Source organism: Myotis myotis, unplaced genomic scaffold, assembly GCF_014108235.1.
Source record: "Myotis myotis isolate mMyoMyo1 unplaced genomic scaffold, mMyoMyo1.p scaffold_m19_p_16, whole genome shotgun sequence".
NCBI lineage: Eukaryota > Metazoa > Chordata > Mammalia > Chiroptera > Vespertilionidae > Myotis > Myotis myotis.
Genome location: NW_023416320.1, coordinates 33,609,129 through 33,621,100, shown reverse-complemented (window position 1 = coordinate 33,621,100; position 11,972 = coordinate 33,609,129). Strand labels below are relative to the sequence as shown.

General features: G+C 42.3%; 1 protein-coding gene across 1 annotated transcript in view; it reads left to right on the top strand.

Annotated features, from left to right (window-relative positions):
* The first annotated feature begins 7,521 nt into the window (after positions 1-7,521).
* The window catches only part of LOC118670889 (cytochrome P450 7B1), a 153,391-nt gene continuing 148,940 nt past the window's right edge, over positions 7,522-11,972 (top strand). Inside the window, exon 1 of the mRNA XM_036338375.1 lies at positions 7,522-7,931. Coding sequence (XP_036194268.1) covers positions 7,819-7,931 — 113 coding nt within the window. The 5' untranslated portion in view covers positions 7,522-7,818. The remainder of the gene's footprint in view (positions 7,932-11,972) is intronic.

Genomic DNA, 11,972 nt, shown 5'->3' with positions numbered 1-11,972 from the left:
TGCCACCGGTAGTTAAAAGTCCAGCCTGAGGGAAATTTGGCCGCTACTCAGGAGAGACATGCTGTGCATATTAAGATCTCATGGACAGAGAAAACAAACAATGATTTTAAATATGAACCTCGAATCAAAAAATGTAATGTCAGTTATGTTTGAAATGTGTTATTGATAAATATTGAAAATAAAAGATCAGTGCAAAGGTTTCATTAATGAGCCTACTGATTTATTAAAATGGTAATTAATAGGACAAAAAAAAACATCCCCCACAGAATTTTGAAAATAGCATCAAGATAAAAAATATTATATGACCAGAGGGTGCATTAAAAGGAAAACAGTGTTTTACATGCTGGATCCAGTGTTTTCTTGGGCAACCCTTCCTTTTTTAAACCTTCACAGTTCCTGTGGAGCATTTCCTTCAGATGTTACTAGGCCACAAATGTAGATGCTACAAATTACAGGCACTGGTTGGTGATTGAGCTGCTTCTCTATGTAATGTGCTTCACAAAGAGAACAGCATTCATGTGTGCATCGTATAGCAAATGTTTGTATGTATGAAAACATTTTTAAAGCTATAAGTTATTATAGGTCTATTTTAAATTAAATTATAAAAACATTGCACTATTTTAATTAAAATGATAAACACATTGCAACATTGACTTTAAAAAAAATACATAAGGATGATTAAGGGTCCTCTTAAGAAAGGCTGGACAATATGGATGGATATAAAAGAAAGAGAGAAAGAGAAACAAGAGAAAGCAGGAGAAGACCAGAAGAGGGAAAGGGGGCGGGAGGGGTGAGGAACTGAAGCAATTTTAAAATTTAAACTAATAAACTGGCTTTTATATAAGAATATGAACCAGATACAGATTTTGGTTCTTGGTTGAGAACTGCAGTGGACATTTCTACCCCAAATATACTTTCTCTCTTCCTCCCAGTAGAAACCCTACACTCCCTCCTTTTTAACCTTTAAGGAACTTTATTCTTTGTGATTATGGTGGAACTACCAATAACAGTCACACAACTATTCCCAGAGATGGAAAAAGGACTCAAGCACCATCAACCATATTCATGCCCTCAGGGATGTACATTGGAACAAATATCCACAGGTGAAGAAGGCAGCTGTGGCTGGATGATCTAATAAAGGCATTTCAAAAAGTGCGTTCTCAGGTTCCTGGAACTGAAAGGCATAGACACGCTAGATCCTGTCTTTCATTTTGGCAAGCTCATCTATAATTCTGAAAGTGGATTCCATCTTCTTGCTTAAGTTATGGTTCCTTTTGCTTTCAATAAAAAGATTCTAGACAGTATCTCCATCTAATTTCACTCACTGTTACATCCCCCTGTTTGTCTCTACATTGAGTTTTTGTAGGCATTCAACTATTTGCCAAATGATGAAACATGCGTAAATAAGTATATCCCAACTCTTAAAAATACTTCCTGCCTTTAATATGTATAGAGTAATTTACATCTTAAGTCTAAACAGTTGAGGTAATTTTCACTAAACATCTAAAACAATATGACAGAGATGAATTGAATATTAATATGAAAAGTTGTGTTTTAAGAGGCAAAAAATTTTACAGAAATTTAAAATTTTTTTGTAGTTTCCATTATATGTTCTATTTTATAGAAGTCAACTGTAATTTATGCCCAATTCCTACTCATTCTCACTAATGAATGACATTTTAACATCTTTTTATTCTTGTGCACATTATTGGTTTATCTGCATGAATTATATTTTTTCACAGACTTCAATTTACTAAAATTTATTGGTAATTGCATTTTTCTTGAACACCATTATAAATAATCTTTGGTTCCCCCCCCCTCCCGGCCCCAATTCATGTGTTGAAATCTAATCTCCAATATGATGGTATCTGAAGGTGGGGTCTTTGGGAGGTAATTCGGTCATGAGACTAGTGCTCTTCTAAGAAGATGCCAGAGAGACTCTTTCCACCATGTGAGGATATAACAAGAATTCCGTAGTCTGCAAACCAAAAGAGGGCTCTTCCCAGAAACTGACCATGCTAAAACCCTGATCTCAAACTTTTAGCATCGAGAACTGTGAGATATGAATTTCTATTATTTATAAGCCGCTCAGTCTATGGTATTGTGTTATTAGTACCATACTGCTAAGATAAGCACATAGGCCAATAATTAGCAAATTTGGTACAAGTGCCTCTAAGGATCTATGAGGGTTTCCCAAAAACGTTGTAGGCAGTGAAAGATTTAAGAAAATCCATTTTTCATATCCTCAACTTTTACATTTTGCTAAAACTGATCTGCCTGTGGTCAAGGAATTAATGTATCTTTCCCATCTCCCCTTCTCACAGTGAAAAGTTCCCGCATATTACAAAAGAAAGGATTGTGTTTCACCCACACCAACTTTTATCAAAAAGTGTCTGAAAGCTTCTTTAACCAAATTACTATAAACTTTTGAGAAGGCTTTTGTCTTTCACTTTCTCATAATTTTTCTGTTTTAGATAAAGTAGGTCATTAGAAATAGGGATATTTTGTCTGTGTTGGAATATTTTGAAATCAGATATATTTGTAGAGTTAGATTAAAATAGTGACAATTTTCTTTTAAAGACATATCTTATTTTCCCTCCCTAATTTATGTCAAGGAAATTGTCAGAGCAAAAACTAGAGGGCATTGTGGGTTATTTCATCTAGGTGAGAAACTCATAGACTTGTCCTTCCTATCTATCTATCATCTACCTATATCTATCTATCATCTATCTATCTATCTATCTATCTATCTATCTATCTATCTATCTATCTATCTATCATCTAATCTATCTTTCCATCCCAGAATTAAAGAGTTAAGATTTGTAAAAACACATGCTTCTTTCCCCTCCCTATCTCATTTCCTTTCAGAATAATTTAGTCCAAAAGTCAGTAGCTGAGGCACAGCAAAATAACACAAAGAGGGGAAGTAGAAATGCAAGCCGAGTTGTGGGTGAAGGAGGCATCTGCATGATGGCCATGTGTCAGGTGTCAGAGCTAATAGGTGAGAGGAGGTTGTGGGAATGGGGCAATGCTGGTGGTGGTGAAGGGAAGGGAGGGGATGGATCAAATAAGTCAGTGGTTCTCAACGTTGGCTGCACATTAGAATCACCTGGGAATCTTTTTAAAATCCTGATTTCTGGGCCTCATCCTCCGGAAATTCTGTTTCTTTGTTATGGGGTGAGGCCACAATATTAGTAACAAAGGAACAGAATTTCCGGAGGATGAGGCCCAGAAATCAGGATTTTAAAAAATATTCCCAGGTGATTCTAATGTGCAGCCAACGTTGAGAACCACTGAAATAAGTAAATATATTGAGGGTGATGGGATCCAAGTTTCTCATTGTCAGAGAAGAGAGTTACATATGCATAGCCATTCATATACATATTTAAATGTGCATTTCTAAGTAAACTTTACTTTTTATCAATTTCTGTGATATATTTAAGTTTTTTGATCAATAATGTGCCAATAATAACAGAAATGATAACTTAGTCCAGATGAAGGAAAAAATAACACTTAGGTCATCTGGTCATAAAGAATATAAAAAATAAATTTCAATTTATATACATATTTTTATAGCAGAAAGATAAAATGTTATCAATAAAATATCTTCAAGCATAAAAATATATGTTAGAATAAAAGTCTGTGAGAGAAATGAAATGGAAATATGAGTTCAAGGAGAAAATATAAAATGTAAAGTTTAGAGAAGAGTTTATTCATGGGTTTTTAAAAAATTGATGATTGTGGGCATTAAGTCACTATAGTATTTACATTGTATTGAATCAATAAGTTGAAAAGAACATTACAGTTTTTAAATCAAATGTCAATAATTAAAATATGCCTGGGGTCAAACACCTAGGATCAAACCCTTTGACATTCACCGATCAAGCTGAGGAAGAACTGGCCAAGGGGACTAAGAAACAATTAGAGAATTAAGAGTACAATTGGGAGTGCACAGCCATAGGAGTGCCAAGAAGAAGGTATTTCTTGAGAGTGAGAGAGCTGTTGAGAGGACAATTTTCTTTTAAAGACCTGTCTTCTTTTCTCTCCCTAATGTTTGTCAAAGACATTGTTGATGCTGAGGAAGGCCGTAAGAAGAAAGCAACAAAAGAGCAAATACTAGAGGGCACTGCAGGGCCATAATCCAAGCTCTAATCATTGATCAGGCCGAGAACAGAGACAGAGGCTGACCGCTCCGACCAGCTGGTAGATGAGGGTCACCTGAGCTGGTGAAGTATGACCCATCATCTGGATTTCACAGCTCACATTGTAGAGACTCTGGTGTATCATCCTCTACCTTTATTCCCTTAGCTTTCAATTCTGTTTTTTCTTGTGTTTCTCTATCTCCATATGTCTCAAAGTCAGTATTGTCTGAAGTAAGGCCAGTTGCTATCTGTACTGATCCATGTCCACATTTGGATACCTCGGAGTCTAAGGGCTACCCCATGACTTTCTTGGGTCTGGCCGTTGGCCCTGGTCTAGTTAGGTACACAAGACAGTAACACTGGAGCGTGATGTTGAAGGAACAATTTGTGGCTGGTTTCTGAAGTGGACAGTTGGGCAGTTAGAATTGTGTAGTTGCTCTGTATGCCTTATGAACCCTTGTGTTGGAATTAAGCTACTAGAGTTGCCAGAGTTAGCAAATAAAATGAAAGAATCCCCAGTTAATTTTGACTTTCATGTAAACAAAAATAATACTAAATGCAGTATTTGGGACATACTTATATGTACTAATAGGGCCACTTGAGTTCCAGGCATATAGTCCACAATCTAAGCAGCAGGAAAAAGGAAAGGTGGCAAAGGGCCTGTCCATTCCTGTTAAGGGTACTTTCCTGGAGTAATAACTTACACTTGGCCTACTGGTTAGAATTCAGTCACATGGTCACATCTAACTACAAGGAAGGCTGGGAAATCTGTGTTTATAATGGACAGCTGCATTTTTAGCTAAAAATTGAGAGCTATTCCTGAGGAGAAAGTAGATATGGAGGGTCAATGAGTCATCTCCGTCAGAGAAGTGATGTGGATCAAGGCATGCATATGAGGTAAAATGAATTGAACTGGATTGAATATAATGATGCAAAAGAGGAACAAAAGATGTCTTCAGATTTTATTTCAACCAGGTCAGTTTACAGAATGAAGGCTCCTTTGAACAGAAATGAAAAACATATTCAGAAAGTATTAAGTGTATACTATAATCTTCTAAGTAAGGTACTATGCAGATACCATAGGGATACGCGACACAGTTGTTAACCAAATCTTCTTCGTTCCACTTCCAGGGGACAGTGTATTTAACTGCAGGGGTTTGCTGTTATCCTATATAATAAAAGGGTAATATGCAAATTGACCCTAACACTAGGGTCACTATGACACACACTGACCACCAGGGGGCAGACACTCAATGCAGGAGATGCCCCCTGGTGGTCAGTGCACTCCCACAGGGGGAGCTCTGCTCAGCCACAAGCCAGGCTGATGGCTGCCAGCAGAGTGGTTGTGGTGGGAGCCTCTCCCGCCTCCTCAGCAGCACTAAGGATTTCTGACTGCAGTTTAGGCTTGCTCCCCGCTGGCAAGTGGACATCCCCCGAGGGCTCCTGGGCTGCCAGAGGATGTCTGACTGCCAACTTAGGCCCGATCCCCCCGGGCACTCCGTCTAAGCCAGCAGGTGGAGATCCCCTGAGGGGTCCCAGACTGCGAGAAGGCACAGGCCAGGTTGAGGGACCCCTCTGAGTGCACAAATTTTTGTGCACCAGGTCTCTAGTTGCTTAATAAACAAAATGTTTAGTACTTAGTAAATGTTCCAAAAATTGATCAATGCTTGATATTTTTACCTGTATTTTCAAACAAGTGATCAAATGGAAAATAAAATTATGGAAGTTGAGGCTTCTTGTGAAAATCAGCAAGAGGGGCTTGCTGCCGCGGTTACAGAAATGCACAGCATGCACAACATCCTGCAAATGAGCTCTGCTGGCCAAGCAGTGATGGGAACCAATTTGCTCACTGCACTTTATCATATTTCCTGGAAAACTGAATCTACAGCAGGAGGAAGGAGAGGCTGTAGAAGGACCCTGGACTAAGTCAGAGATGAAGATACTTATAAACATTCGGGTTCCAGTGCTGGCTCAGCTCTTCACAGCTTTAAGGCCAAGGACAGCAACACAGCAGTAATTCCGTTCTGGAGCACAGACTAAGAGCCAGGCAGAGGCAAAGTCCTTCCAACTATGTTCTTTGAGGATATGGGATGAGGGAGTTGGGGAAAGAGAGTGGGTGCAGACATGGTTGTCTAAGAGAGGGTTCCCACCTGCTATAGCAGGAAAGACAGACTGAAGTAAACTCAGATATAGTGGGACAATTTGATGGGGTGAAAAGTAGAGACAGTGTTAAAAGTATGGAGGAGAAAGAGATCAATTACCAAAGTAGAGTTAGGGGTCATTTCTAGAAGGAAAGGGGATTTGAGCTGGGCCTTGAGAGGTAGCTAGAATTTTAGTATTCAGAGAAGAGAGGAAAAATTTCCAGGCAGGATGAATATAGTAAGTCGTCAAAGGGCTGATTGTGAGGGACATATTGGCTCAGGCTTTAGTGTATATGGAACTGTACTAGCCATGGGAGTTGTACCATAAAGAGAAATTGTGGAGTGCTTCTCATTGCAGGGTGAAGATTTATGACTTTATCACAAAGGCAGCCATTGAGCATTTTGAACGGTCAAAACAGAATAGGTCTGTGTTATAGGAAGGTGGCAAGGGAGAGGAGGGCTGGAAAGGTCAAAGGTATGGAGGACATTTCTGAAGTGGTAATAGTTTAGAGAACCCTTGAAATAAAATGTTGCACAAAGGAAAAACAAAACAAAACACATGGCTGTCTGGAATAGCCTTGGTTAGAATGGCTATTATTCTTTTTTATTTATCAACTCACCGGGGTAAGTCACTTAACCTAAGTCTCGTTATATGTTCTCTAAAACGACGCTAAAAATTTCATCACCAGTGTGGAGTGGAGAGTGAATAAACATGTGTGAAACGGCAGGGAAAGTTTCTCCCTTATTTTAAAAGCGTCTCCCTTATTCTTTCTGAGTACAACCTGTGGGGTTTGCACCACTTCTGTTCTGGCCCTTAGGATTGTTCTGCAGTAAGCTGGTCGCTTCTGTCTTCTTTCTTCCTGGACTGTGTGCATCCTCGGGGCTTCTATGTCTTATTCCTGGTCCCCATATTCCCGGTCTCCGAGCACACAGTAGGCTCTCAAGGTAAACAAATAGGATGTGCAGGGTGACCAGGCAGGCGCGGGCCGCGCACTCTGCAGGTCTCTGCCTGCCGGGCTCCGGGGTCACCCTAAGTGGTGCCAGAGCGCCGCGGGCGCAGTCCCACCCTCTTCAGGGGCACGTAGGGTCCCTCCCGAGGGGTGCGGGCTATGGGACTGGGAACCCACGCCACACTCACTCCCAACTCGGAACCCTCCCGCACCCCCCTCCCCTCTCCCCCCTCCCCCTCCGGGCCTTACAAGGCTGGCTCACGGGAAATCCCTACCCCTTCCCCCTCGCTGGCTCCTCTTCCCGCCCCGTTTTCCAGGAGCCGGGCTGGGAGCAGGGCGGCGCGCGTGGGTGGGGGTTGCGCCGGGGGAGGGGAGTCGGGAACTTTAGGACCCAGGCTCCGGGGGCCCCGCCGTGACATTCCGGGCAGCGCCGAGGGCGGACAGCCGCTCGGGCCGGAGCGAGGGCGCGCAGCCCAGAAACCACGCGGGCTGCAGAGCCGCCGCCGCGCCGCGCCGCTCGGAGAGACGGAGCAGCTCACCCAGCGCGGCCGCGCGCACCGGACGGCGGAGGACGTGACGGCCGGCATGGGCCGCTTCCCGCTGGAGCCCTGGCTGCAGCCGCTCCTCAGCCCCGCGGGCCTGGCCCTGGCCGCGGCCCTGCTGCTCCTGGTCCTGTGCCTGCGCGGCCGGCGCACCAGGTAGGCGGCCCCGCGACCTCCCCGCGCGGCCCCGCGGCCCGGGCCACGCATGCGCCCTGGGCCCCGGGGGCTGCGCGCCACTCCGGTGGCCCAGACCGTCCCCTCCACGATCTAGGGAGCAGATAGTCAGCACTTACAGGGGGCGCCGACGTCTTTGGGGATCCTGGGGAATGGCAAAGGCTTTTTAGGACTCTTTCCTACACGTACGCGTCCGTGTAAAAGCGTCGGGACCGACTTGGATTTGCAGTTGGTGCAGGTTGTAGTAAGCGCTGGGCTGTGTTGCACGTTATGCGTCACGCATGGCTCCCAGAAACATTCTGGTGCCTTGTCGCAGCCTGTTGAAGCTTTAGGGCCTAGAATTCATAGAGCATTTAGGGAGGGAAATTTTATTCCGTGCAGAGTGGCATGTTTTAGGAAAGTGCGTGGTATGAAGAATAACTCTGTGTGCCTCTCTGTGCCTCAATTTACCTCACTGTACCTCGCCTGGGGGGAAAAAATAGTTCCTCCTGGGATTTTTGTGAGTACTAAATGAGTTTACAGTGTAAGTTTTATGCATTTGCTCTATTATTTTTATTAGAACAAAACAAACCCCAGAAGTGTGTCGCTTTATGTGATCTGATATGTGGAAGTAGATCAGAAGTTCAAAATAAAGGCATTCATTTTGAAATCACTCTACTTTCCCTTTTTATCAGGTTATTTTCCTTTTCTACCAGGTTCTTCATAGCTTTTGAAAAACAAGCAGGTATGTTTTACAGGATAGTAATAACTACTCTGTGATTAGATATCATACACACCCACATTCACACACATTATGTGTGTGTATGTGTGTAAGTATAGATACGCACACTTATATGTACCTATACATGCACAACTATATATCCTATATAATAAAAGGTGAATATGCAAATCAACCAAACAGCAGAACAACCTGTCACTATGATGCACACTGACTACCAGGGGGCAGACAGTCAATTCAGGAGCTGCCCCCTGGTGGTCAGTGCACTCCCACAGGGGGAGTCCCGCTCAGTCAAAAGCTGGGCTCACAGCTGGCAAGTAGCGCTAAGGATGTCTGTCTGACGGCCAGTGGGGAGCAGGCCTAAGCTGTCAGTCAGACATCCCCTGAGGGCTCCCGGACCGCAAGAGGACGCAGGCCTGGCTAAGGAAACCCCCCCCCCCCCCCAGTACACGAATTCATGCACCAGGCCTCTAGTATATGTACCAGTATATATGTGTGTGTGATCTAGGTTACTTCTCAATAGTTTTGGGGAAATAAAGTAATTGTACTATTCTTTACATTTCCATCAGTGCTATATGTGAGTTCCAGTTGTTGCACATCCTCACTCATACTTAATGTGGCCATTCTATTGGTTATAAGCACTGTCTTTCTAGATTGTGTACTTCACTATCCTTCCCTGAAAAGTGTTGGGTTTTGTTGTAGTGTGCAGATACATTTCTGGTTATCTTGATAGGGCTACATTCCTTTTGGTGGGTTTTGCCTTTTCCAGTTTCTAGAGGCCACCAGAATTTAAATCTCTTTTTCATATGCTGACACTCCTGCTTCTTTCTTATAAGGACCTGTGTGATTACATTGAACCAATCCATATAATCTAGGATAATCTTTCCCATCTCCAGGTCCTTAATATAGTCATATCTGCAAAGTTCTTTTTGCTACATAAGGTAACATATTCATAGGTTTGAGGATTAAGACTTAGGCATCTTTAAGGGATAGTCTTCCTACTACAGTACGTCCACCAACCTCCAAAGATTTGTTATGTCCATCTTACATGCAAAATATATTCACCCCATCCCAACAGCCACGAAAGTCACGAAGGTCCCAAACAATGACACTGAATATCCAAGTTCACACTGTTTACAAACGTTGCTTTCCACCTAACTTCAGGGCACAACGCAGCTAAGCTTTCTGCAATTATATGACAGGGATTTTTTTTTTTTTCCAGTTTCCAATAACATGCTCCTCATTTCATCTGGGCCCTTATCAGAAGTGCCTTTAATGTTAATATTTCTACTTACAGTTTATTTATGACAAGGTAGGTATTCTTTAAGATGATATATCTGTTCTTTACATACTCATCACTTCCGAGTCCTCAGTTGTTAACATTCATATTTGTACTTACCATCTGTTCAAGGCAATCTAGGTTTTTCCTATTGTCCTCCTCAGAATTCTCCCAGCATCTGCTCATTGCCGAATTCCCAAGCCACTTCTACATTTTAAGGTATTCCAGGTACCAAAATCTGTATGGGTTTCCTATTGCTGGTGTAACAAATAGCCACAAGTTTAGTGGTGTAAAACAACACAGACTCTCTCACAGTTCTGGAGGTCAGAGTCCTACCGGGCTGATATCAGGGTGTCAGCAGGCCTCAGACCCTTCTGAGGCTGTAAGAGAAAACTCTAGATTTTGAGAACACAACTGAACTTGTGCTAGATGAACAAAGTCTTTAACTAGAAAAAGACCTCAAAGATTGAGCCCTGAAGAGGATGGCTCACCAAATGACATTTTCCAGGCTACCTCAGCAGGAGATTCAAAGGGTCCGGAAACTCTGTGACCGCTGACCGGTTTGACTGTCTTGTTAAGGAAGATGACCTACCTGAGTCATCTTCCTTAACTAGAAAATGGCAATAACAGCTACCACACAAAGCAGACGTGAGAAGCGAAGTGCATGAGAAATGTGAAGACATTTTGTAAAGTGTGAAGTCACTTAGGAGACAGTTGGGCTTGGGAGGGGTGGGTCCGGGGTGAAGGGGGTCAATAGGGGAATAAAAAGGAGCATCGGTAATACTTTCAACAATAAAGACAAAAAAAAAGACAGTTGCTTGATCAGGTTTCTTTGGCACTTCCCAGAGACCCTTCTAGTTGCTGGTTTCCTTTCCTCTTTCATCTTGTTCCCCCAACATATATAACTCCACACCCCCAAAATGCTGTAATAGGTAAGAAATAAGATTTAAATGCTGTTAAGATATATTTTAATCAAAGTAAAACTTCAGTGATTTTTTTTTTAATTGTAAGATGTCAGGGTTATGTTGATAACGAGTTGTTTTGAAACGCTGATTTGTTGACATCACTGTATCACATAAATTATTTTCTCCTTATTATTACTTAAGTACTCTCAGACGTGACCCCTGGTGCTCCAGGTTCCTCACATTGTTACTACGGCCTAGAGCAGTGGTCGGCAAACTCATTAGTCAACAGAGCCAAATATCAACAGTACAATGATTGAAATTTCTTCTGAGAGCCAAGTTTTTTAAACTTAAACTATATAGGTAGGTACATTGTTATTAACTTAATTAGGGTACTCCTAAGGCTTAGGAAGAGCCACACTCAAGGGGCCAAAGAGCCGCATGTGGCTCGCGAGCCACAGTTTGCCGACCACGGGCCTAGGGAATGAGAAGAGCTAGGTTGCCATCATTAGTGGGTCTTTTTCCTTTGGTCCTCTCTTCTCATACCCCCATTAGGAAAAGGATGTGTGCAGCTGAAAGCCAAGTCGTTTCCTACTAAAGGGTATGCTGAATTTAACAGGTGGACTTTTGTGTTTTTACATAGGAGGCGATAGGGAGAGTCTTTAATCAAGGCACATCTGCGGCTCTTGATTGAAGGGCTAAGCTGTTACTGCATACTTCTCCTTATTAAGCTGCAGAGTTTAGATTGGTCTTGTTACCATTTGAGACAGATTTCAGACTTGCTTCAATGTGTTGTTTTGTAACTTGGAAAAAAAAAAGTTCTCGAACATCCAGAACATTCTTGTTGTGTTGTTCTGGGAACATGGAAGCTCTGAAAAACAAACACTTGGCTGTTTATTTTGTGGGTCATTTAAAATGACCATTTAATGCTTCATGAGATGGGCAGAACTGCTAATATCATCAGCATGGAGGATTGGTCAATACTGTAATCATATTCGGCTGATAAAGCCTGGTTTTCCCTTTATAATTATCAAATATTTGCATAAGAGAAATCAATTCAGAATTTGTGCTGGATCAGCCTGAATCTCTTACCTCCATCAGAATAAAATCTTGGAGTGCTTACT